This window comes from Amblyomma maculatum, chromosome 2 (genome assembly GCF_055883805.1).
Source record: "Amblyomma maculatum isolate TAMU_Amacu chromosome 2, ASM5588380v1, whole genome shotgun sequence".
Classification (NCBI taxonomy): domain Eukaryota; kingdom Metazoa; phylum Arthropoda; class Arachnida; order Ixodida; family Ixodidae; genus Amblyomma; species Amblyomma maculatum.
This window is the reverse complement of record NC_139345.1, coordinates 11,415,977-11,439,082: the sequence shown is the minus strand read 5'-3', so window position 1 is coordinate 11,439,082 and position 23,106 is coordinate 11,415,977. Positions and strand designations below refer to the sequence as shown.

At 46.1% G+C, this 23,106-nt stretch overlaps 1 protein-coding gene and 1 non-coding gene across 2 annotated transcripts in view; one reads left to right on the top strand and one right to left on the bottom strand.

Moving 5' to 3' along the window:
* LOC146197940 (uncharacterized) overlaps positions 1-23,106 on the top strand; it is a 93,799-nt gene that overhangs the window by 44,133 nt on the left and 26,560 nt on the right. Inside the window, exons 3-4 of the mRNA XM_084591826.1 lie at positions 16,934-17,067; positions 21,177-21,384. Coding sequence (XP_084447952.1) covers positions 16,934-17,067; positions 21,177-21,384 — 342 coding nt within the window. The remainder of the gene's footprint in view (positions 1-16,933; positions 17,068-21,176; positions 21,385-23,106) is intronic.
* Positions 22,591-22,664, bottom strand: TRNAS-AGA (transfer RNA serine (anticodon AGA)). The gene has a single exon. It is a non-coding gene; the product is annotated as a tRNA-Ser (tRNA).

Sequence of the window (23,106 nt, the reverse complement as noted above, 5' to 3'; positions counted from 1 at the left end):
CACTGTTGTAATTCCTAACAAACCAACACCGCCGCAATTGCAACATTTCGCAGCATGCGCCGGCGTCTCTAGTTATCACAAGCTCTACACACCATTTGTAGGAACTTAGGATGGCCTCCGAAGCAGTTAAGGGTCTCGGAGGCTATGCAGAATAGACAGCAGAAACAACGACGGCACTCTCCGTTAGCTTCGCACGTTCGGCTGGAGTACACAGAGACGGTCTACTCGGGCCGTGTTTAACGTGAGTTCCTGCCGAAGACACCAGAGTGTGGGTGTTCATGATTCCGTGTGTTCCACCCAAAGTGTATTGCGCTTTCCTTTCTCCAAAACCTAAGTACGGAGGTGAAACGTTTGCTCCTGCGGGGTGGTGCAGTGGTTGCGTTTCGATGGAGGCGAAACGAAGCGGCGTCCGTGTACTGTGCGATGTTGTTGTGGCTGTAGGAAGAAGGAAAAGAAAATGCGCGGGCCTGCTACTGGCTCTTTAGCTGAGCCACCTCCGCTGCCTCGTGCAGACAGAAGAGAATTGATTCACTGGAAAATAAAATACAGAAGAAATAAAAGGAAGAGGGAGAGAAAGACCCGTGCCGCAACAGCAGCCGTCGTCCACCACCGAAGCGGTCGCGTGTGCGATGACGGCCTACAACAGATAAAAATTCGGTGGTAAGCTATCCCCCGTCGCAAGCGGCGGTGACCTACCTGTCCCAGCCCACTGTGCGATGTCAGCGCACGTTAAAGAACCGACAAGTATAACCGCCGGTGGCAGGCGAGCCCCCACCGCAAACGGCGAGGGCCTGCCATTTCCAGCCCCATAGGTCCAGGTGCAGCCATCCTCCTCTTAATGTCCTCTTGTTTTTCCTGCCACTCCTGGCGCGTAGCGCCTGATTTGGTGACATTGTTAATGCTTTATCTGTTCTTCCGGTGTCGGAATGAACTGCAACAAAGCCAGTTTCCTCACTTCGCACCTGAAGAATTGAGCGTTATCAGAACCTCTTAGCGCCACAAGTGTCACTCGAGAACCTGCGCTTTCAGTGAAGTCATTATTAGCTTGGATAAGCCCTACATCCTGCCATGGGCTACTACTCCACTTCTGAGTTAATATTTGCTTATCTCACTCAATGTTCCAGTTGGTTCTATAGCGGGTGAGCCAATCTAAGTTCCCTTCTTACTTTCGAGCCGGTTGTTGTTGTTGTTGTAGGAAGATGGAAAAGAAAATGCACGGGCCTGCTACTGGCTCTGTAGCGGAGCCACCTCCGCTGCCTCGTGCGGACAGAAGATAAAATAGAGAAGAAATAAAAAAGAAGAGGGAGAGAAAGACGCGCGCCGCAACAACAGCCGTCGTCCACCACCGAAGCAGTGGCGGGTGAGATGACGGCCTACAACAGATAAAAATCGGTGGTTGGCTAGGCCCCGCCGGAAGCGGCATTGACCTACCGTCCCAGCCCCGTAGGGCCAGGAAATGGCAGCCTCTTCGAGCCGGTCATCGCGAGTGGTATCCTGTTAATTTTGCAAACGCGCCGACGCCATTTGCATCTACCTCCTCCCAAAGGCAAGGGCCGGCTCAGAGTTCTCAGGAATCGTCTTAATCCCACCGGCTCACTAAGAGAGGCCATGGACAGTTATCCCATTAAGCTCCCATCTCCTCCTACCAACGCGGTGGCCCTCCAGTATTCGAGCCTTCGCCTATATCATCGCTGTAGGCCTCGCGAGGATGACGTGTTTCTCCGGAAACACGACACTGGACACTCCTTCCACCGTGGCGTGGTTGACGGCTCCACAGCGGAGTGTGTTTGCGCAGCGGCTTTCAGGGAGGCGCATCTCTCATACATCTCCCAATGTGAGCAGCGGAGCACTACGGTGCACACGCGTATCTTGTGTACCCCTACGGCAGGCCAGAAAAAATATTCCCACGTAGAAGGGACGCCCGTAGCCATATTTGCACATTTCATTTCGTGTCGCTTAGTATATTCTGCAGTCGGTGTGAAGTCAGACATAGCGATTTTCCTGGAAATAATCACTGGACCAGGCTTCATACGCAAAAAACTGCAGAATGGCATGACAACTAGGTATGTTCCTGATATAGACGGTCCCGAAATCCGGATAATTGTAAGAGTACATCATGAGCTTCTTCGTTAAGCATTTCTATACATAGCAACTAGCTTTAACAGTCCTCTTAAAAGCCATTATCCTAGTGTGGCTCAAAACTTAAGAAGTCGTGGTTGTGCTTTGCTGTGAACAAGCAAGGAGAAAAGAAAATGAAGAAAAACGAATAATTACAGTTAGTCGGGAAACTACTGGTCTGCGCACAATCTGAACATCAAGTTATTGCTGAAGGAGTGTGCTTCTTGCGGGTCGAGCCACAAAAAGAACGCTGACGCGTCGATAATCGCTTATGCTTGCAGCTTTCGGGGGGGGGGGGGGGGGGGGGGGGGCAGTCGAGAAGGCGAGTTTCTTAGCGCTTTTTACTGGGCAACGCATGCTGATAAGACTGCTGCGTCCAACCACGACCTCTTGCCACTGCCACAGTTCTAAACGCAGTGCTTTATCACTTTTAAATAGTTATTATACAAGAGTGCCGCTTGATGTCGAATTCCACGTGGCTGCATGATTGCCACTAGCATTCCGCTTAAAACGGAAAATCGATGATAAGCTTTTAGATATGTTTACTGATAGGAAATGCAGAGAGGTTGACCGGAATGATTAAAATCTGGCCATGAAATGTATGCACATGTTTCGCCCCTCTTGGGTTCTGCGAACACAGAGATTTGGTGCAAATGCGCACTAGTAATGTGTCGTTGCTTGAGAACTTTCACGATATGTCATTTAAAGGTATTCTCGAATCCAGGCGCGCTGCTCAAAGTCCTGAACAAGACTTGCAAAAATGTGGCAAAATGGTGCAAAGTAGGAAGCGATTTTGAAACGTAACACGAGCGAAAATAAAAGAATTTTATCTCTGCGTTGGCGTGCAGCCTGAAGTCCGTGCGTGTGTGCGTGTGCGTGCGACTTATCACCTAATCCTCCCCCATTGCAAATATATTTGCCGAGGTTGAGGCGTTAAATTGCACGGTGTTAAAATCTGGGTAATACGGAACGGCGACACGAATGCATGGGTACAGTGCCGGCCTACAAGTAATCACACCGACCAGCGAAGTTTGAAACCTTGCTCCCGCCAATCTTGCGTACCTCAGGCCTACGTATCCTTCATCTGCCTCCACTCCCATGAAAAGACCTTTCACGAGGACGTCTATGAACGCCGCCGTATTCAACTTTCGACTGTAGAATTCTACAATACAATATGCTAAGCGAATGTCAACTCTTCCCTGCTCCATCAGATGCGCTGTAGTTACGAAAGGACTCAGAAAGCAGCTACTGTTGAGAGAAGTGTGGAGAGTTGAGATGCGAAACTCCCTCGCGCTCTTCCCACAGACTAAAAACGCAGGTACTTTGAAGGTCGTAAAAAGGCCTGTATGTTCTCATTATGTTGCGATTCGCAGTTGTAGCATCATGCAATAACAACTAGCCCTGATTGAAAGGTAGCAATTTGCAAGCTTGCGATAGAACTAGGGTCTACGTATATCTAATTTTTGAACACAGGGGCCCTGGTGGCGTTATAGAGTTTATGCTTCGCGCTGGCTCAGGAAAACGCAATCGCCCTGTCCGCGTGTTTATACGCATGTCACCTCGAATTCTCGAGCGCAACGATCAATACCTAGCCTTGCGTCTTCCGGATAGCCCACGCACGCGTATGCTCTCTGGGGAAACCCCACGAACTATCATTGAGCCTGCACTCTTGGGGGGAGGATCTCGCACGCACCAAGTGTACCCGATGTGGCAATGACTGAACGGTGCTTTCTTTCAGTGGAGTCCTTCAGAGTCTACAGCTGCTTGGTCCCCGCGCCGAAGTTTCTGTGTAAGCCTTTCCCGCCTGGTATTTATTTGATACAACGGCGTTTAGTAAAAACCCGGTTCACACGGAAGAAATGAAAAATTCGGAAATGAATCAAAAGATTTAATGGTAGAAATCAGCATTAACAAGGCCTCAGTTCTCTGGTAGCGTTTAAAAAGATAAACAGCCAGCTGTGTCCCATAACACGCCTAAATAATCGACACTGAAAACTGATTTTTTTTTCTTTTTTGGCCCTTCCTTGCTAGAATCTCTGTACGTGTTTTCACTTCAGTAATTTGCATATGTAGACCCGTCGGAGATATAATATTCTGAGCCACTATGTGCACTACTATTTCTTGAAAGAATAATGTAGAGTAAGCTAACATGTCGGCGGCTATTAAGGGTGTTTTTTTTTTTTTATATATATATATACAAACCTCCTCAGTTTCCTTCTGAGCAGTTGGGTGCGCATCGTTTCTCCTGGGTGCGCAATGATGGGTTCTTGTCCCATGAGCTAAATAAGGAACGACTTCAGTGGAACAAAAAAGAGAGGTTTAGCTCCGCCTCAGAAATATGACGGCCTGTCGTCCCCTCTTGTTACACGCGTACTCATTAGTATGCATTCTTAACATGCTACTTTACGTGAAATACAACACGACATACATAGAGAGCCCCGCTTGTTCGTAAGCCGTTCAAGCGTGCCTCCCAGCTTAGTGGTGTGTCCTAATTTTGCTTAACTTTCTTTTATACCTGGACTTAGGCAGGAGGTCTATGCTCCACTGCGTTTTTTGAGAGTTCGGTTTTCTTGTAAGTACCTTGTTCGCAGTTTTGCGTAAATATTTGTTCGCTGAATTGATATCAATGCCGTTTCCGCCTGCCATTGTATCGTTGCATCTACTGCTGTCTTAAGGGGCTCTATGTGTTGGCACGAGCGCACGAAATGCCAATTTCGCCTTGCACTGCAACGTTTTTCTTAAACCCGCGCACCTAAGCTTTATCTGTAAAAAAATGTGGCTTCTTACCAGAAACGTTTAATTTTCATCCATAAAGCGTCGTCCTTGTGAGGCATCGAAAACAATACAACATCGCTTTATTGTCTGCACAAATGCAATATTTTATTTAAGATGTTTTGTAAAGAGCATAAAAGAAAGATATTGAGTTAAATTCTCACAACTTGTGTACATTATGGCCACTCAACATGGTCATGAGCCCTATGACGATTTTTCTGCTTCGCTTACAGATCCTGCGTGAAGCGCGAACGGAATGCTGGGCTTGTCGTTTTAACCGGCACGCATTTTTCTCATTTAATGATCCAGCTAAAGAGCACTAGATGACTGTGATTTTACGCAGGGTTGGTTCCCACTATTTGTGTGCTGTCCTTTGCCACCCGTTTAGACGTATTAGTTGTTTTCCGTTCTGCTTTTGTGTTCAGGTGTTTTTTTATTGTAAACAAAAGCGATGGCTTTATCTAAAGCTAAATCATTTGTGACATGCGGCTAAGGGTATTTCGCATAACATATGTTCTAAGCTTTTCATTCCAACCATGATGTCACAACGTGAGCGCTGTGGGGTGTTTGAAATTCCCGGAAATTTCAAAAACCCCACCTTAGCTTTCAACAGAAAAGCTGGCGTCGCCGTAGGTGGCCAGGAGCGAGAAACTTGATTGGTTGGTAAGGTCACAGCCACACGACTTCATGCGGCCGCATGAAGTCGTGTGGCTGTGACCTTACCAACCAATCAAGTTTCTCGCTCCTGGCCACCTACGGCGACGCCAGCTTTTCTGTTGAAAGCTAAGGTGGGGTTTAGCTCTGTTCACATCTCCAGAGGAAGTCGTGCAGATGAAGCCTTTGAGAACGCGCAGGTGCGGTAGACACCAGCCATGGGTAAACTGCCGCTGATCGCGATGGCTCCGAATCTGTGTTAGAATTGATGAGTCGTTTAATTGTACGAGTACTGTGCAAGCTCACTAACCTTGAATGTACGATTCAAGCATGCATTGTCAAGTATGTACACAACATGGAGAGTCATTGGGTCGCATTTTGCTGCATTCCATTTTCTGTTTTGTTATCGGTAGGTGCTACTAGATATGTCAGGGCCCGTAAATAACAAATCGCATCTGATATCTACTGTGGGGTCAAGGATAAGTCTAGCTTATGAGAAGAAACAAAAAAGATAAAAAGAATCAATAGAAGATACGCAGCGAGCACTGGAAGCATTGTCGCTCAATTTCTGTCTAGCGTCGAACCTTTTTTTTTTTTTTTTTCTCAGCGATCTCCGGGAGCACACAATATATCTGCTGCTGTGACTGACTCATCTTTATTTTATCCGTAACAAAAAGAAATCCTGCGCATTGTAAGAGAAGAAGGAGAAATAGTTCTACACTAATGTAGTTCTGTAGACTAGCGCAGTGCCCTCTTTCTGTGGTAGGAAAGCGTATCAGGATCTAGAAAACTCAGATGGTAGTTATCTTCCGAGGCGCACGACTTGAAATAGTGCTCGCGCCCAAGTGTACGGTAACATATCAACTGTCGTCGTGGGCACATCTGGTGCATCATTCGCGCGGGGCTTTTTAGCAATGCAGCGGTGCCGTAAACCAATGGCTAAATAAAAAAACACACGCAACACAAACTAGCCTATGCTTTCGATATTTCGCTGCTGGAAAGTTAATAAAAATAGTAGTGCTGCAGTAACGTCTAACAACGTTTCTGCGGTCCGTTGTCTTTGCTGTACCATGCTTCCAAGCTACTAGCTATAGTGGAAATGCAGAAATGGGTTGTCTAAGCCTGACATGAAAAGATCGTACTTATGACCACTCTGGAGAGAACCTATGAGTAGCTTATTAATTTTGGCGTGCTAGCTTACGGCCATACATGAAATAGCGCGAAACACGAGACATAAGGAGACGGACACCGTGTTCTATATTTTTTTTATTTGCTCTTGATTCTAGCTGCTTCAAGCCCGAGTCCAGAATTCTGAACGCGGTTTGGAAACTCACGACCCTGCCACTGAAACATGTGCCCTGCGAACGTTCAGAACTTTTTTATTCTATTACCTGCATGAGTATTTATATTGATAGCTATGAAATATATTTTCGCACTGCGGTAACTATACCGCAAGCGGCGCGTACATGGAAGAAAGATGATGCACTAGACCACATTATACAATACCGGGCTATGACCAATATTTGAACACATGAAATGCCTTTACCTATGTTGTAGGCAAAGTCGACTGAACACTCTTTCAAACCAGCGAAGAGTTGAACCTGAAACTGAGGTCGAAGGTGGAGCCAAAATTTCCCGTTACATTCTCAAAGTTACATTCCGAAAGGCATCCAGTAGAAACTTTCTCACACCTCTGGCCCAGCCAACTCATGCACAATTTCAGCACGCTTGATTTCATCTCCCGACGCCTCAAAGCACATGGCCGTCGCTCCTACGCCTCGTGCAGTGCGTTGTAATTGCTATAGCCCCTGGTAGCGACCAAATCATCACCGTCATCTCACGTTTCTTATTACAATTACAATTACCTTTCACACTAAACTGACGATATAACTAATTCAAGTTCATAGCAAAAGGAAAAATAAGAAAACATATCCCCTACGCTTTCCTTGGCCTTCGCCGACTGTTGGCTTCTTTCCTTCATGCATTATAACGAGCACCCTCATTTCCCCTTAATTGATCTGTTTGTAGCTTACGGGGGTCTCGGTTCTGGCAGTCTTGAAGCCATAGGTATTGTAAGAGGGTTCTAGCACAGCTTCCGCCCTCCCTCTCGATCCCGTTGCACGTGACTCTGGCGTAACACAGGGCGTGCCACGTCCGCCGCTATGGTTGAGGGTGGCATTGGTGAATGCTCTGTCAAGGTTAGTTTACAGGCAACGTTAATACCGAAGAAAGTGGAAGGTTGAACCACCGTCGATTTAGCTCAGTTGGTAAGAGCACCGAACGCGATATTCGGAGGTCGTCGGTTCCGTTCCTTCGGCGCTTTGTTTTTCCTTCTACTTTCTATTTAATTATATTTCACACTAAACTGATTATATTACTAATTCAAGTTAATAGTAAAAATAAAAATAAAAGTGATATCCCCTACGCATTCCTTGTCCTCGCGGCTGTTAGCTTCCTTCCTTCATGTATCATAACGAGCCGCTCATTTCCCCTTCAATTCTCTGCTTAGTTTCTTCATTCTACGCTCCCTCATACTCGGCAGTAGGAGCACTGCGGCCGTGGCCTTGAAATTTAGCATGATAAGGGGGAAGATGTGAAGACCCTCTTGTGGCCCCGAAGGTAGCTTAATGGGAAGGCACGCAAAGGTAGCCGAAAACTTTAATAAAAGTCGAATGAAAGCGGGCGACTCTGCTCGGGCTTTCCTGCAAGTAAAAAAAAAATAAAAACATTTACGGACGATCAATTAGGTCCATGCAGCCTATGCAGAGAGAGTTACTTTTCTGCACTATGCTAATGGCTAACATCTCCTATGCTAAGAAATGAAAGAGGTGTTAACGCTGGTTTCTTAATCCTTCATTACGCAGTAATTTCGTTTGGATAATCTAGACCACATGAGATGCTATGCAGGCGTGGACATTTCTTTCAATTGAAGCTTCCGAACGCAATGCAACGATCGTAGCCTGGTAGTGATAGAAGTGGAAACTCCCATGCCACCTTCCCGAGGCATTTTTGGGGTTTCGGAGACGGCGAGGCTTCAAACGAGAGAAGCAAGGGTCCTTTGTGTTCGATTCCCATCTAACCCATTCATAGGAATGGAGGCACCCGAGTTGGCAGCTCCTTCCACCATGCCATCTGGTTTCATGACGTCACACAACCCGCCAACCAATCAAACTTGACTTCCATCAGAGAAAAATAAATGAGCGCCGGCACTCTCATTGCGAGCCAGGCCTATCAGCGCCCTACAACTGCACCTTCCAACTACTACTTTTCAGAAGAATGCTCGTAACTTTTTGAAGCGGCGAGGCTTAAAATGGGGAGTGTAAGCATCCAGGTGTTTGTCACCTACTAACTACCGCCTCTGCCAAAGGCATTCTCGTGATTGTTCGAGGATGCGAGGCTTCAAGTGTCAGGTGCGGGGATGGTTGCTGCCCGCCAACTACAAACTGCCAGAGGCATTCTCGTAATTTTTCGGGGCTGCGATGCCATCGAACAATCTCCTCCGACATGGGGCTACTAATTATTTCGCAATGAAAGCCTCCCAGGGTCATGCCGTCGTTTTCTAAAACTGCCGCGCTTAAAATCGTAGACACCGACGACGACGCTGGGGAAATTTTACTTCTTTTTTTTTTTTTTTTTTTTTTTGCGCGGGCGCCCGAACGCTATTTCATTAAAAGGGAAGCAGCTGGACATAGAGCACCAAGAAGGGCAAAGGTGCACTGTTCAGCTGCAAGAGAAGCGGTTGATGGCGGAAGCTCTCCAGGCTGCGAAAGCAGCCAAGGAGACCAAGCGTCGTGCTGCTCTGCTCCAAAAAACGAAGCCAACGAGAGCGAAGGCACATGCACTACCGACACCAAGCGTCGACTACAGCCATTTGTGGGACGCCTTGCCCCGCGCATTTCCTACAATGCATTTCACGTTTGCGTCTCTCTTTGGGAACGAGATAAGCTGTATTTTTTTGTTTGGGATATTGGGTCCCATTGATGAGAGTTTTTGTACGCGCCACAACCACGATTATATTTCCGCGTGAGGACTTGGCGTTGTCATACGACGAGGAGGGTGTGCAAGGAGGGGGGGAGTAATTTGTTTGGATTCCTTTGTACACCCCGCTTTGCTGTTGTCTCGCTGTGGACAGTTGGGCACCATTGTCATGCAGACTCACATTCATAGGCGTTTGCAATTACTTTGCGAGAACATCAGATGAATCCAACAAAATTATTTATTTTGAATTAGAGAGATATTTTTTTTTTCTTTTTTTACGGTACTCAATTTTGTACATCACAACCACTCGGGCCTAGAAACTAGTTTCCTCGTGTGTTACCGAAACTCGAGTTGGCGTCCTTCTGCCTGTCACAAGAGGTTGTGGCAACTTTATGAACACGTCTTTCTTTTCTCTCTGTGCGTTTGTGATGCAGATATTAATAGAATATGCTAAGCAGCAATCTCGCATTTAAAATCTGACTGCGCACTTGTCAGAAAAAATACTGCTGCGAATTATTGCCGGGGATGGGGATCTTTTCGTAATTATTTACTCAAAGAAATCCATTAGGCGCGCAGGTAAACGCGGTCAATATATGAAAACCACGAACCCTCTACGACGCATCGTTGGGCGCATTCAAGCAGAATGAACAATAGTGTGCGCTCTGTGTGCACGCAGCAACGCCGCTTCGACCTGCCACTGGAGCTCGCTGCTATTCACGTACTCGGCCGATATCCTGTACCGTTGTTTACCAGCATGAAAAAAAATGAACGAGAGTAAGCCGCGGCTCATGCAGCCTGCGCTATGATGCTAATTGTTTGGATTTTTTTTACGAAACCCTAGTGGGGCAATGGTCGCTGCACATTCGATCAAGAATGCATTCGAGTGCGACCGTTGTTGAAGCAGCTCACGTGCGTCCTTGTAGCTTATGGAAAGATGACGAAAATATGAAGCAGGTTTCTGCCCGTCACGGCGCTGCGAGGCGTGTTGTAAGATACCCAACTTTATTGTCACTCCTCAAGCCCCGCCCTTGCGACAGGCAGTTTTCTCACGGTTTGGCAGCCTTTGAAAGTATGAAAATAAGCAACTGCATTCTGCGCGCGTTTACTTTCCCAGCCGTGATTTTTCAGCGCGCTTCGCCCGCCATCCGATAACCCGTATTTACAACACCACTCGTCATTGCTGTGACTCTTGTAGAGGCCACGACATCAACATATTTTTCGTAGCTGTAATCCTGATACTGTGCCTGCATGCTTACATGCAGGCACAGTATCAGGCTTGCATGCATGCATGCATACATGCATGGCTTGCATACATGCATACATGCAGGCTTGCATACATGCATGCATGCATGTATGTATGTATGTATGTATGTATGTATGTATGTATGTATGTATGTATGTATGTATGTATGTATGTATGTATGTATGTATGTATGTATGTATGTATGTATGTATGTATGTATGTGCGTATGTATGTATGTATGTATGTATGTATGTATGTATGTATGTATGTATGTATGTATGTATGTATGTATGTATGTGTGTATGTATGTATGTATGTATGTATGTATGTATGTATGTATGTATGTATGTATGTATGTATGTATGTATGTATGTATGTATGTATGTATGTATGTATGTATGTATGTATGTATGTATGTATGTATGTATGTATGTATGTATGTATGTATGTATGTATGTATGTATGTATGTATGTATGTATGTATGTATGTATGTATGTATGTATGTATGTATGTATGTATGTATGTATGTATGTATGTATGTATGTATGTATGTATGTATGTGTGTACCTTGGAAGGAGTCTGCAGCCATGAAATTAGGAGACGCCTGCTTCTGGGAAAGAGAGCAATGGTTAGCCTTGACCGCCTAGTAAAGAGCAGAGACATTAGTCTGCCAACCAAGATCCGTATAACCCGTGCTATGGTCTTTCCAGTTGTGATGTATGGATGCGAGAGTTGGACTGTGAAAAAGGCTGACCGCCGAAGAATTGACGCGTTTGAATTGTGGTGCTGGCGAAGACTCTTAAGAGTTCCTTGGACTGCCAGAAGATCAAATCAGTCGATATTGTCGACCATAAACCCTGACTGCTCATTGGAGGGTCAAATTCTAAAGTTAAAGCTCAGCTACTTTGGTCATCTGATGAGAAGAGAGAACTCGCTGGAGAAAGATTTGATGTTGGGAAAGGTTGAGGGTCGCCGGAGAAGGGGTAGGCAGCGAACGCGATGGTTAGATGGCATTCTCGAGGCATTGCAGATGAAGCTATGTGATGTTAAGAAGATAGTGAGAGACCGGAAAGCGTGGCGTGACATGGTCCATAGGGTCACGAAGAGTCGGACACGACTGAACGCCTGAACTGAACTGAACTGATGTATGTATGTATGTATGTATGTATGTATGTATGTATGTATGTATGTATGTATGTATGTATGTATGTATGTATGTATGTATGTATGTATGTATGTATGTATGTATGTATGTATGCATACATACATACATACATACATACATACATACATACATACATACATACATACATACATACATACATACATACATACATACATACATACATACATACATACATACATACATACATACATACATACATACATACATACATACATACATATGCATACATACATACATACATACATACATACATACATACATACATACATACATACATACATACATACATACATACATACATACATACATACATACATACATACATACATACATACATACATACATACATACATACATACATACATACATACATACATACATGCATGCATACATACATGCATGCATGTATGCATGCATGCATACATACATACATGCAGGCTTGCATACATGCATGCATGCATGCATGCATGTATGTATGTATGTATGTATGCAAGCCTGCATGTATGTATGTATGCATGCATGCATACATGCATGCATGTATGTCCCTTTTTCAAAAACGAATTTGTCTCTCCAGTATTGGATGCGTCCTTTTCTTCTTTGAAGTCGCATGGCGCTCCCTACGAAGACTGTATATCGTAAATTGTCGGTTTTTGTTTCCCTTGTACCAAGAGCGCATCAGTAGAGATCAGGTCAAGCAGTTTATTAAAAAAAAATGAAATACTGAGTATACATTACTCTTCTTCCAAGCACAGGATCTTTTAAAATGGGTCATATCAGACTGCAACTGCATGCAGTAAAGGCAGTTTTATAGCGCAGTGGTCAAACGAACACGCAGACAATAGGCAGGATGGGTGATCTTCTCTATTTTCTCTATCTCTGTGTTTCGATAATAATGAATTAATTTATGGATATACTTTTCTTTTGTCGGCCCTTTTCGGTGGGTTTCAAGCACCCGTCGTGTACATGCATCATACTTGTTTTCCTCCATCCTCCACCATTTGAGCCGTAACACCTTACTCATATCAAGTACAACCACAAAATCACAAAACCAGAGAGTAGAAGGTTTCCGTAGACTAAAGCTGTAATTGAAAACGGCTTTATCAAAAACTTTCAGCCAGCAATAAGCTCGTTGACAGTGTCGACTTTGTGAAAAATTTTCAAAAGTAGTTATTGTTTTCCTCCTTCCAATTTCCTCTTTTCCTCGCTCTCTGCCTCCTTTATCTTTTGCTGCTTTCGCACAATCAAGCACACAGCTGCAAGCATCAGCCCTCGCCAACTCAACCCCCCCCCCCTCTTCCTTCCCTTTCCTATGACATTCCGAGAAACTATCTAAGACTGCACATACATTTCACGCTTATGCCCGCAAAAGCCAGCCTGAAAACGTTGAAACCAAGGTGGTGGAGTCCATTCCTTGAAAGTTTTCTGCCGCCCTCCGCCTTATGCAGATTCATACTGAAAAAAAGTTCTTTTTTTTTCTCTCTCTCTGTCTGGAAGGTGTCCCAACGACGCGTTTAGCTCAGTTTCGATGACGGCGTTTTGCACGGGGCAGTCGCGGCCAAGGCGTGAACCAGCTGACGACAAAGGCCGACCCGAAGACAAGACGACGCTTCTTTCTAGCCAGAGACAATGAAATATTCAACACACACCGGACGTTCTAAACGAGGATGCCATTATCCTGGAGACTCCTCTTCACACCCTCGCCTTTCTCCTCCTTCCCTGCGGCATTTTCTTTTTCGTTCCAGTTTGTTTCCTTAACTCGCCTCCAAGCACCTTCATTCCAGCGCCAGTACTCATGATAGCGTGCGAGCGCGTTTTGAATGTTATGATAGAAAGGAACTTCGTTAATTAACGTCGGAAGCGACGGGATCGGTCGTCTACTTGCCTTCTTTTTTCTTCCGACGTCTTCGTGAGTTTCTTTACAAGTTTTTATATCATGCGGCTGTTGTTCACACGCTGGTCGTTTTTCTTTATTTCTTTTTTCTTCTGCCGCTCTCTATCACGATTCTGCATCAAAAATGGACCGGCTTAAATCTTTCTTTTCTTGTCTAGGCAGTAATGAAATCAAAAACAAATGGCCTCAATAAGAAAGGAATTTCAGTGAGCGGCGAAGAAGCCTAATATAATAAGCAATAATCTTGAAACCTTGCATCCTGATGAAAATAAATACGAAACAAACCACAGAGTGTAGCCCTAGAAGCCAAAACGCGACAAACAGAAGGGAGAAAAATGAGCAGGAAGAGGAGAATTTGTTTCTTCTTGTTTCCATTCTGTTTGATCTCCGTTATTTTAGTGCTTGTATGCTTAGTGCTCTGGAAACAATGTAGAAGTGTGCACGGTGGCCGCCGTGTTAGAGAAGTGCGAGAAGAAAAAAAAAGGAAAGAATGTGATGTACGAGCTTTTCGTCGTTCGTGAAACGTCAGACTGCGCTGTCTGCCCTTTGTCTCATCGGCGCGCCGAGTGATGTTTCTGACTGGCAGAAGATTCAGCCTCCACCTCCCCTCCCCCCCCCCCCCCCCCCCACTCCCCCCGGCACCTGCAGTTTCGTCCTCCGTGCTCCGCCGCAGGGTGTTATCTTGTTTCTGTTTTAACTGGTCAGTTTTTAATAACGGTGGCTCTTGAAGAAGGGAGAGACTGGAGCGGGGCCCATTCGTTCTCCGGGGGTCCGCCCTGTTTGCCGTGCTTTTTAATCTTCGGTAACACCAAGGTGGGTGGGGCCGGCTTCTTCTGGCTGGCTCTTTTTCTCTAGTCTTCTTTATCCGTATCGTGCTTTGCCCACCAGCAAGCACACGACGCCTGGCTATTGCTTTTCTTTTCCTGTTTCGCTAATATTTGCTCGTTACTTCGTTGAGTCTTCGAGGTCTTCGTTATGTAACTTATTGTGGTTGCACTATCGTTCGCACTTGGCGTTTTTAAGTAGGGAAGTTTTTTTGCTTCACGTTAAAAGAAAGTAAATTCGAAGCTTAGAGCAAGAATATAGAATTAAAAAAGGCTGATGGGGACACTCTTAAGTGCCCGCCAGCGGGTGAGTATCCCGCACGCAGATGAGAAGGCAGCTAACGCTGCACCAGCTTGCTGGCTAAGGTAAGCGTTAAATACAGAAGCGCTGACATACAAGCTTAGTTTGATAATGGAGCAATTATTAAGTCTGAAGATAAAAAACGTGTGAGAGAAAAGGGTGCTTGCCTGTTTTATTTAAGGGAGATAGAGAAAAGAAGCAATATAATATATTATAGAACAAACCAAAAGGTGATGCGAAGTGTGTGGGAGTCTGTGTGTGCGTGTAAAAGGTAAAGGGGAGGGCGTGTGTTTTAGGAAAAGGAATTAATGTTATTCGCATCGTATTTAGCATTCCTAGCTTGCAAATTCTCCCAATCATTGAACTCAATAGCCCTTCCACAAATCCAACTGGCGAAATTCCACAAAGATTTAGGCGTATGGCAAAAGAATTTTTGCTTCAAACTTTAGACTTATGCAGGATAGAAAAACTCGCAAGAGAAGCTCAGCAACAAACGTGGCATTTAGTTCCTTGTTTTTAATTCCCTAGGGAAGAGAACAGTGTCTACATGTTATTTTATCTAGAGCAGGAGAAGTGCATCTGTTCAAAAAGGAACTGATTGGGCTTGCACTATATAAGCTTTGAAGGGAACTTCAACACGAAAGTGTGCTTCCGTAATCTTCATACTAATTCGGATATTGTAGTATGAAGCCACCCATATCAATGAATGAGGTATCGACGCACTGCGCGCCTTTATAAATGCAATGAGGAAAAAAGTGTTTAATATCAATTTAAATCCCTATACGGCTACCGAGTTGTCAAAGTAGAAGCAATGCAGTGAGCTGTATTTCTCGAATGCCTACAAGTGTCGAAACCGACCACCAGCGAGGAGCGAAAACAATCTAAACTATCTGCCTTTTCATATCGCGTGTGACGGGTTGCTTAGCGAAGCAAACGGGCGCTCAACACAGAGCTTGCTTTTGGCTAGCACTTGTGCCCTGGGATTCCGCGCAACATATACCGCAGTTACCATCGTGCACACACACACACACACACACACACACACACACACACACACACACACACACACACACACACACACACACACACACACACACACACACACACACACACACACACACACATACACACACACACACACACACACACACACACACAAACAAACAAACAAACAAACATTGAATGACCGCATCTAGACAGAACTGCGATGTCGATTTATCCACCAGCCGACAATTGAAATGGCTGTAAGCGAGGAGTTGCATCCAGCGAAGCCGAGCAACACCGGGAGAAGGCTCTTCAGCCTGGTCGCGCTGTGCACTGATGATCTCTTGAGAAGTGAAGACACGCAGTAAAAAAAAAAGGAGACCGCCGCCCGGTTTCGTACCGGTTTCGTTTAATAGCGCTAATGATTATAATCTGACTGAGTTCCTCAAAATTTGTGAACTTTCTCTCTATTATAGACAGAAATGTTCGTAGCAAAGCACAGTCCATTAAAACATTGGTGGGAACATATAACTGGCATCTACAACTATTTACCAAGCTTAACAGTTGTCTGTTACTGATACCTGCTAATCACTTTTTTTTTTATTATATGAGTTCAATTCCTGATTAATGATGGACCCTTGACAGCAATTTTACTTCCACGAGGATGTTCCGCTTCACATCCGACGGAAGTGTGAAACTGTCCCAAGCTGAGTACTTCTAACATTGAGATTTGCTTACTTAATCCACGTAGTATTTATAATATTATTCTACCCACCAGCACACTCGAATAAAGATAAGTTAATCAACTGGCACACGTTCCCGTGACGCACCTTATCAACTTCCTTTCATGCAGCTCTAATGCATGTGTTGCCAGACAGACATAGTTGTGCCATAGCGAGAGAAGACGGTTATTTTGAACAACACCGTATTCTTCTCCGCTGTCGCATTTCTGATGCTGGGGCGACCGCATTTGCCTTCCAGTGCTTCCGGAGGAAGGTCCCGTGATGGAAGGCTTCCAGCCCCGTTACCAGGTTGGCGACCAGGTCAACATCACCTGCTACTCCAGGCCTTCCAAACCCATCGCCACGCTCAAGTGGTTCGTCAACAACAACGCCGTGAGTGAGATCCGACTTTAAACCGCTTGCATTTTAAATGCTCCTTTTTTTTAGGGCTCGGAAAGTCCCAACACGGACTCGTAATTTTGGTTCTTAAACCACTGCGCTAAATTCTTCCCGCTCGTAGCCACGGGTTGCTCTAAAATGTGTAAGAATACTAAACTGCAAGGAGAGTAAGGCATTGCAAGCCCTTCTGAACTGGAGATCACTTTAGTTGAAAATATGTATGTAGTTCAAGTAAACAGTGCGTAGAGCTAATATGTAACCTGGGGCCATATTTTATTGCGAATTCTTTTTTAAAGAAATTGTCCTCTATTTCACCTTTTCTTTTCCTGATGGCTACATGCTACCAAAGCTGATAAAAGGCAAATAAAATTTGTCTCCTGAAAGAAAACCCAGTGACCAAAAAGTATTCACTGGACATCCAAGCACGCGCGACCTTGTGTTCTCCGCATGCGTGACGGCATAGTGCATTGACTTCTGGCTCTCCGCATTTGGCTCCTCTGCAAGCATCCTGAACGGCAATTTTTCCCAAAAACCCCCCAGAATGTCATCTAAAGTTATCCAAATGGTAGCCAACCTGCCGATAGGTGTGATAAACAAATCATAAGTTCTCCATTCGGACGCATCCACCACTTTAAAATAAAAGCCGTCATTGCCGTAATCGATCGAACACTACACTCTCGCGACAGTAATCGTCCCGATCAGCACCACTAAAGCGGAGGAAGCAGCCATAACGCTAGTCATTGTCTCTATAACCCTCCAACTAACACCACATTGGTCATCACATTGTCACAGGCAGCATGTCCAAACTACAAAACCCTCGTATTCCTGTATGCGGCCAGAATCCTCAGATCCTACGCCGCCACATCATAATTGTTCTAGTATAAATCCATGGTCAGGCGCCCCTCCTCATTTTGCCTCCTGCCAGCCCCGGCCGGGAACCAGTAACCGTCATCTATTGCAGTCCCTTATTAAGTTCAGGAGCGCAACAGTACGCATGTCCACTCCGTCGTTAAAGCCTCGACTTGCAAAAATATTTGCGACTGCACAAACGACTGACGCAAGATGAGTCCATCCTCCTAACACAGCTGCAATCCGATACATATGCTCAACTGAGCTTTCTGTCCAAAATACACTCTACACTCATACATAATATATATACTTGCTGTAATGAATGCCCTTCCTTGATCATAACACCTTGACGCGCCACTCAACATGGTATCCCCCTTCTCCCCAACACTACACCTGAGTCCTCCCAGAGGAGAAAACAAAATCAGAGAAATGTGCGGAAAACAAGAGCCAGAAAATATATGGGTATGATACACGTGGACCTTTTCTCACTATTCATGTCTTCTCCTATCGATGGTGGCGATGTGTTCGATGAGGGAGTCATTGGTTGCCCACATGAAGGAAATTTTGGGCGTAGGCTTTCCTTTACCAGGGGGTGCTCCCCTGAAAAGCCGGGCGCTTGGCCGGGGGATCCCTGCACCCAATTGAGTTAACCGGCTCAGTAACCGGCGGCAACGGGAATCGAACCCACAACCTCCCGCAGCCGAAACAAGCGCCCAAACACGAAGCTACGGCTGTGGTTACCTCTTCTCTCTTTTCTTTTATAAGGACTATAATCCCTGTCTCCAACTTTAAATGCATACTGCTCGCTCCAAAAAGACGCCCAACAGTACAAAACGGTTCATCGTATCAGTTAAACGCTAGGTTTTCCGAAAGGTTTACTTTGCTACTCAAAAAAAAAAAAAAGTTATTCTAGGTCGTAACTCAACAAGAACAAACGCGACAGCATCGTAAGACAAGTGCTAGCGCGATAACAAGCTCTTTGTGTGCTAAAACAGACGCTTGGGCGAGTTGGTAATCCATTGAGGGTAAACAGCGCAAAAAAAGACAAGGACGAACGAAGTACACAAACGAGCGCTTGTTTGTGTACTTCGTTCGTCCTCGTCTTTTTTGCGCTGTTTACCCTCTTTGTGTGCACAGCATCACAAAAGCTGTCTCGAGGTAGTTTTGTCGCTGTAGAGTTACAACACAAACCTAGTCGGGTGCAGGGTTCCAGCACTGGCCGCTAGCACACGATGTGCTATTTCTTTCTTTTTTTTTTTTTTTTTGCAGCAGTAGATTACGCGGGATTAAGCCCGCATGTCTGAGTTTCGCGGCCTGACGGCATGATGCGAAGCGGCAAATAAAAGAACGGCGGGAAACCAAAAATACCTATTACAGGGCTTACATCGGGTGTCGAAATCGCAAAGCTAACTGGGCGGGTTTTTTTTTTTTTTTTTTTTTTTTGCTCATTTGTAAAGACAGCTTCTCTAGCCGGAGCGGTAAGTACGCCTATAGCCTACATGTGGTAGGAGCAGTTAAAACGGTCGTTGAAAAGCACCAGTGAATGTCACCGAGAAGGTTTAAACGCGATGCAAAACAAAAAATAATATACGAAAACCGCATAGTCAATACTTTCCCGTGCACTTTCGCGCCCCTGGTGTTGTTCGTCCTTTCCTTCCATGCTTGAGTATGCATTAATGTTCCCCACAAAGCAGCCTGATTCAGAAGCCACCAGGTCAACCTCGTCTCTCCCGCTAAGCTCGCTATCGCATCGGATGAGCCGAGTTGCTCGCGCATTCGACGGCGGGCCCCGCGAGGCCCCCGCGTACAGCTCACGCCATAACACTCGCCTTGAATTACGAGTGACAGCGCTAAGCTCTCGGCGGACAACCTCGAGCAGGCCAGGTGCTGGCGAGCCGCTACCACCGCTGCTGCCGCTGCGGCTTTCTGCTGCTTGCCTGCCTGCTCGGCGCTTTGGGTGTGGTCGCCGATCACCGCACGGCTGGCAGACTGGCTGCGCGTGTGAGCGGGCCACTGCGAACGGTTGCCTTCTTTCCCTTCCTACCCCCCCCCCTCCCCTCTTCTCTTGCTAATGGTTCCCGGCCGACGCACTCAGCCATCTCTGCCACATAGCCTGCCTTAAAGCGGCAGGCAGTACGGCCTGCCTCCGAAGGGGCTGGGGCACCGAAGCATGTGCACAAACAAACTCGAGAACCCAAAGACACGCACGCGCACGCCTCGTAGTATGCGAGGCGCTCCGAAACATCACGCGGCATCATGCGGGTGTCGGCCTGTATGCAGCCGAGGAAACAAAGTGGGGGAGGAAGGATGCGTGCCCGTGTGTATCGTATATACCACAACACGTCGCGTGCGCGAGTACGCGTCATACCGGGCTGCTGGCTTTGTGTCCCTCTACGCGACGGGCACGTCCTCCGTACATTGTACAGTCTCTGTACATTGCGCGCCTCATCCAGGAAGACGAGAAAGAGCTGCTTACGCAGCTCCGCTGCCGGACTGCTATATACATCGGCGCGCGGAGCGGGCGTGTGCTACGTATGCGCATGGTGTGTGTTTGTCACCGAGGTTACGTCCGCGGTCAACAAGAAGCGCTCGATAATTAATCAGGGCCGTTAGATGAAGGAGCGAAGGAGGTGCGGCGGCAGTCTAGGCAGGGCTTTCTTCGAGAGCCTTATCTTTAATGTTGCGGGGGCGTGGGCTGCGCGCGGAGAGATTCCGGGTAATTAATTTATAGCAAAAGGGCATTTATTATTAAAACTCGTCGGGCGCTTGCGGCCCGTGCTACTCCTTAGTTTGTATGTGAGAGCCGGTCAGCATAAAGATTCACTTCCTTTCGTTGTGAGCGTTGTTTGGCTGTTTGTAAATTCGCATTTGCTTTTATCGCTTCATAAAATTGAGAGAAAGGGGTGAAGATGGCTTGCCTAGGGGCTCTGAAGAAAATACATGTGTTGGTGAATGGTACACTTTTAACAAGCCAATTATAGTGAGCATTCCTTGCGTGCGCATCGCGGTTAGTGTGCGACGTTAAGCACTGCCGATGTGGTGAAATTTATCCAGATCACGTTCCCCGAGGCCATTCTACAGCATGTTCAAGTTAGTCTGCCCGAACAAACTTTTTTTGGACATGCTGGTTTTTTCAAACTCTCGGTCTCACGTGCCAGTATTCGGCAGAGTTTGGAAGTACAGTTTAAAGTTTTGTTTAGGTATACAAAGCCTCAAAATGGGCCTTCAACGAGACATCGTTGTTCGTCGCGCAGGTACCGGCAAAGTACGAGACACGGGCCGGCTTGACGCGCCACGAAAATGGCCTGCAGAGCACGTCGACCACGCTTCACTTCGAAGTGCGGCCCGAGCACGTGCCCCGAGAGGTGATACGCTTCAAGTGTACGTCATTCGTCACACAAGCTCACTCGCGCAGCAGCGAGGAGCTCGTCATCGGAGACAAAGGACCGCCCAGTGGACGGGGTACGTCCGATGACCACGTGCTAGGTCCGGCCAGCGAGCCGGAGCCTAGTCGCCGGCTCTAGCCGGCTACAGCTCTTGTGGTTTGTTAGTTTGCTGTGATTCGTTTTATCACAAGTAGTTCTGTGCACTAATTCTAACTGTAAGTCATGGGTGTTTCAAAATATGATTTGTATACCTAGATTTTGCATTGTTTTCATCTTTAATAAATAAAACCCACAATTCTGTCACGCATTTTCTGCTGTGCGATGAGACACACCGTTATATCAACTCTACACTTCGACTGATTGTTTTCAAAACTGCTTGTGCTGAAGCTATTTGTAATGCATGCGTGTTTAAGCCATTTCCAACAATAGCTATGCCACATGTGTAAGGTTTGACTATTTAATGAAAATATAGAGCATAAAGACTGACGTCTCAACTGAAATATTCGTTACAACTGAAATAATTGGGCTATATCGCATACTTCACGTTTTAAAAACTCGAAGTCGATTCGGCGATATTGGCCAAATGCGAAGTATGTGCGCTAACAAGTCGGGTTTTATTTACTCTAAGTTTAAGGCTGGGGCTTCTAATTTCCGGCTTCAGACAAAGATCGGAGAATTCGGTGACTGGGCACCTCGATGGTAGCGCAGTGGGAAAGAGTTGGATCGCCTAACGCACATTAAGAGAACAGCGATACAGCAGTCTGTTTAGGTATCATTTCGCAAGGATGAGTAATGATGAATGTGCAATGCAGCGAGAAGATCGGTTGCGTCGATATCGTAGGGCTCTAGTCCAATGTGGGGCCAGATGCCCGCACAGACGCCTACGCAAAAGTGCCCACTCAGGGCTTTTAATAAAAGACGTGTTTACGTAAACCGTGCAGTGTTAGCGAAGCTGCTCAGATCGCGCTGCCGCAGGCTCTAAACGCAGGTTCGGCGCAGTTTGTGCATGTTAATTTGATTACTTTCTGTGTCAAATTCGCTTCAAACAAACACGATGTAAACGGCTTATCGTTGGACTGAGAGCCCTAGGCTGAATGAACCCGAAGTCCGAAGTGTACGAAACAAAGAGTGCATAAACGAGTTGCACTGTTTTGTGTCCGCATTCAATAAAGATCATATAATAAGGGACTAATTACTCATTGCATCCACCCAAGCGCAGCCATACGGCTACAAAGGAAAGCTATACAGCTTTCTCAGAAACTTCGTAGTTGAAGAAAAATTCGTCCTGATCCGGGAATCGAACCCGGCACCACCGCCTTTCTGGGGCAGTCGCTCTACCGACTGAGCTAACCAGGACGGTCAGCAGAGCAGACGGTAGGGCGAGAGCGAATTGATCTATAACTCGAAGTGGGAATGGTGTTGGTCAAATATTTAGGGGAATCCCCCAAGGTGGAGTAGATTTGTAATAAGGGAGTAATTACTCATTGCATCCACCCAAGCGCAGCCATACGGCTACGAAGGAAAGCGTCCTGGTTAACTCCCTCGGTAGAGCGACTGCCCCGGAAAGGCGGTGGTGCCGGGTTCGATTCCCGGATCAGGACGAATTTTTCTTTAACTACGAAGTTTCTGAGAAAGCTGTATAGCTTTCCTTTGTAGCCGTATGGCTGCGCTTTGGTGGATGCAATGAGTAATTACTCCCTTATTACAAATCTACTCCACCTTGGGGGATTCCCCTAAATATTTGACTAATAAAGATCATGTACCTACTTTAAATTTTGAATCTATTTGGCCTGTCGCA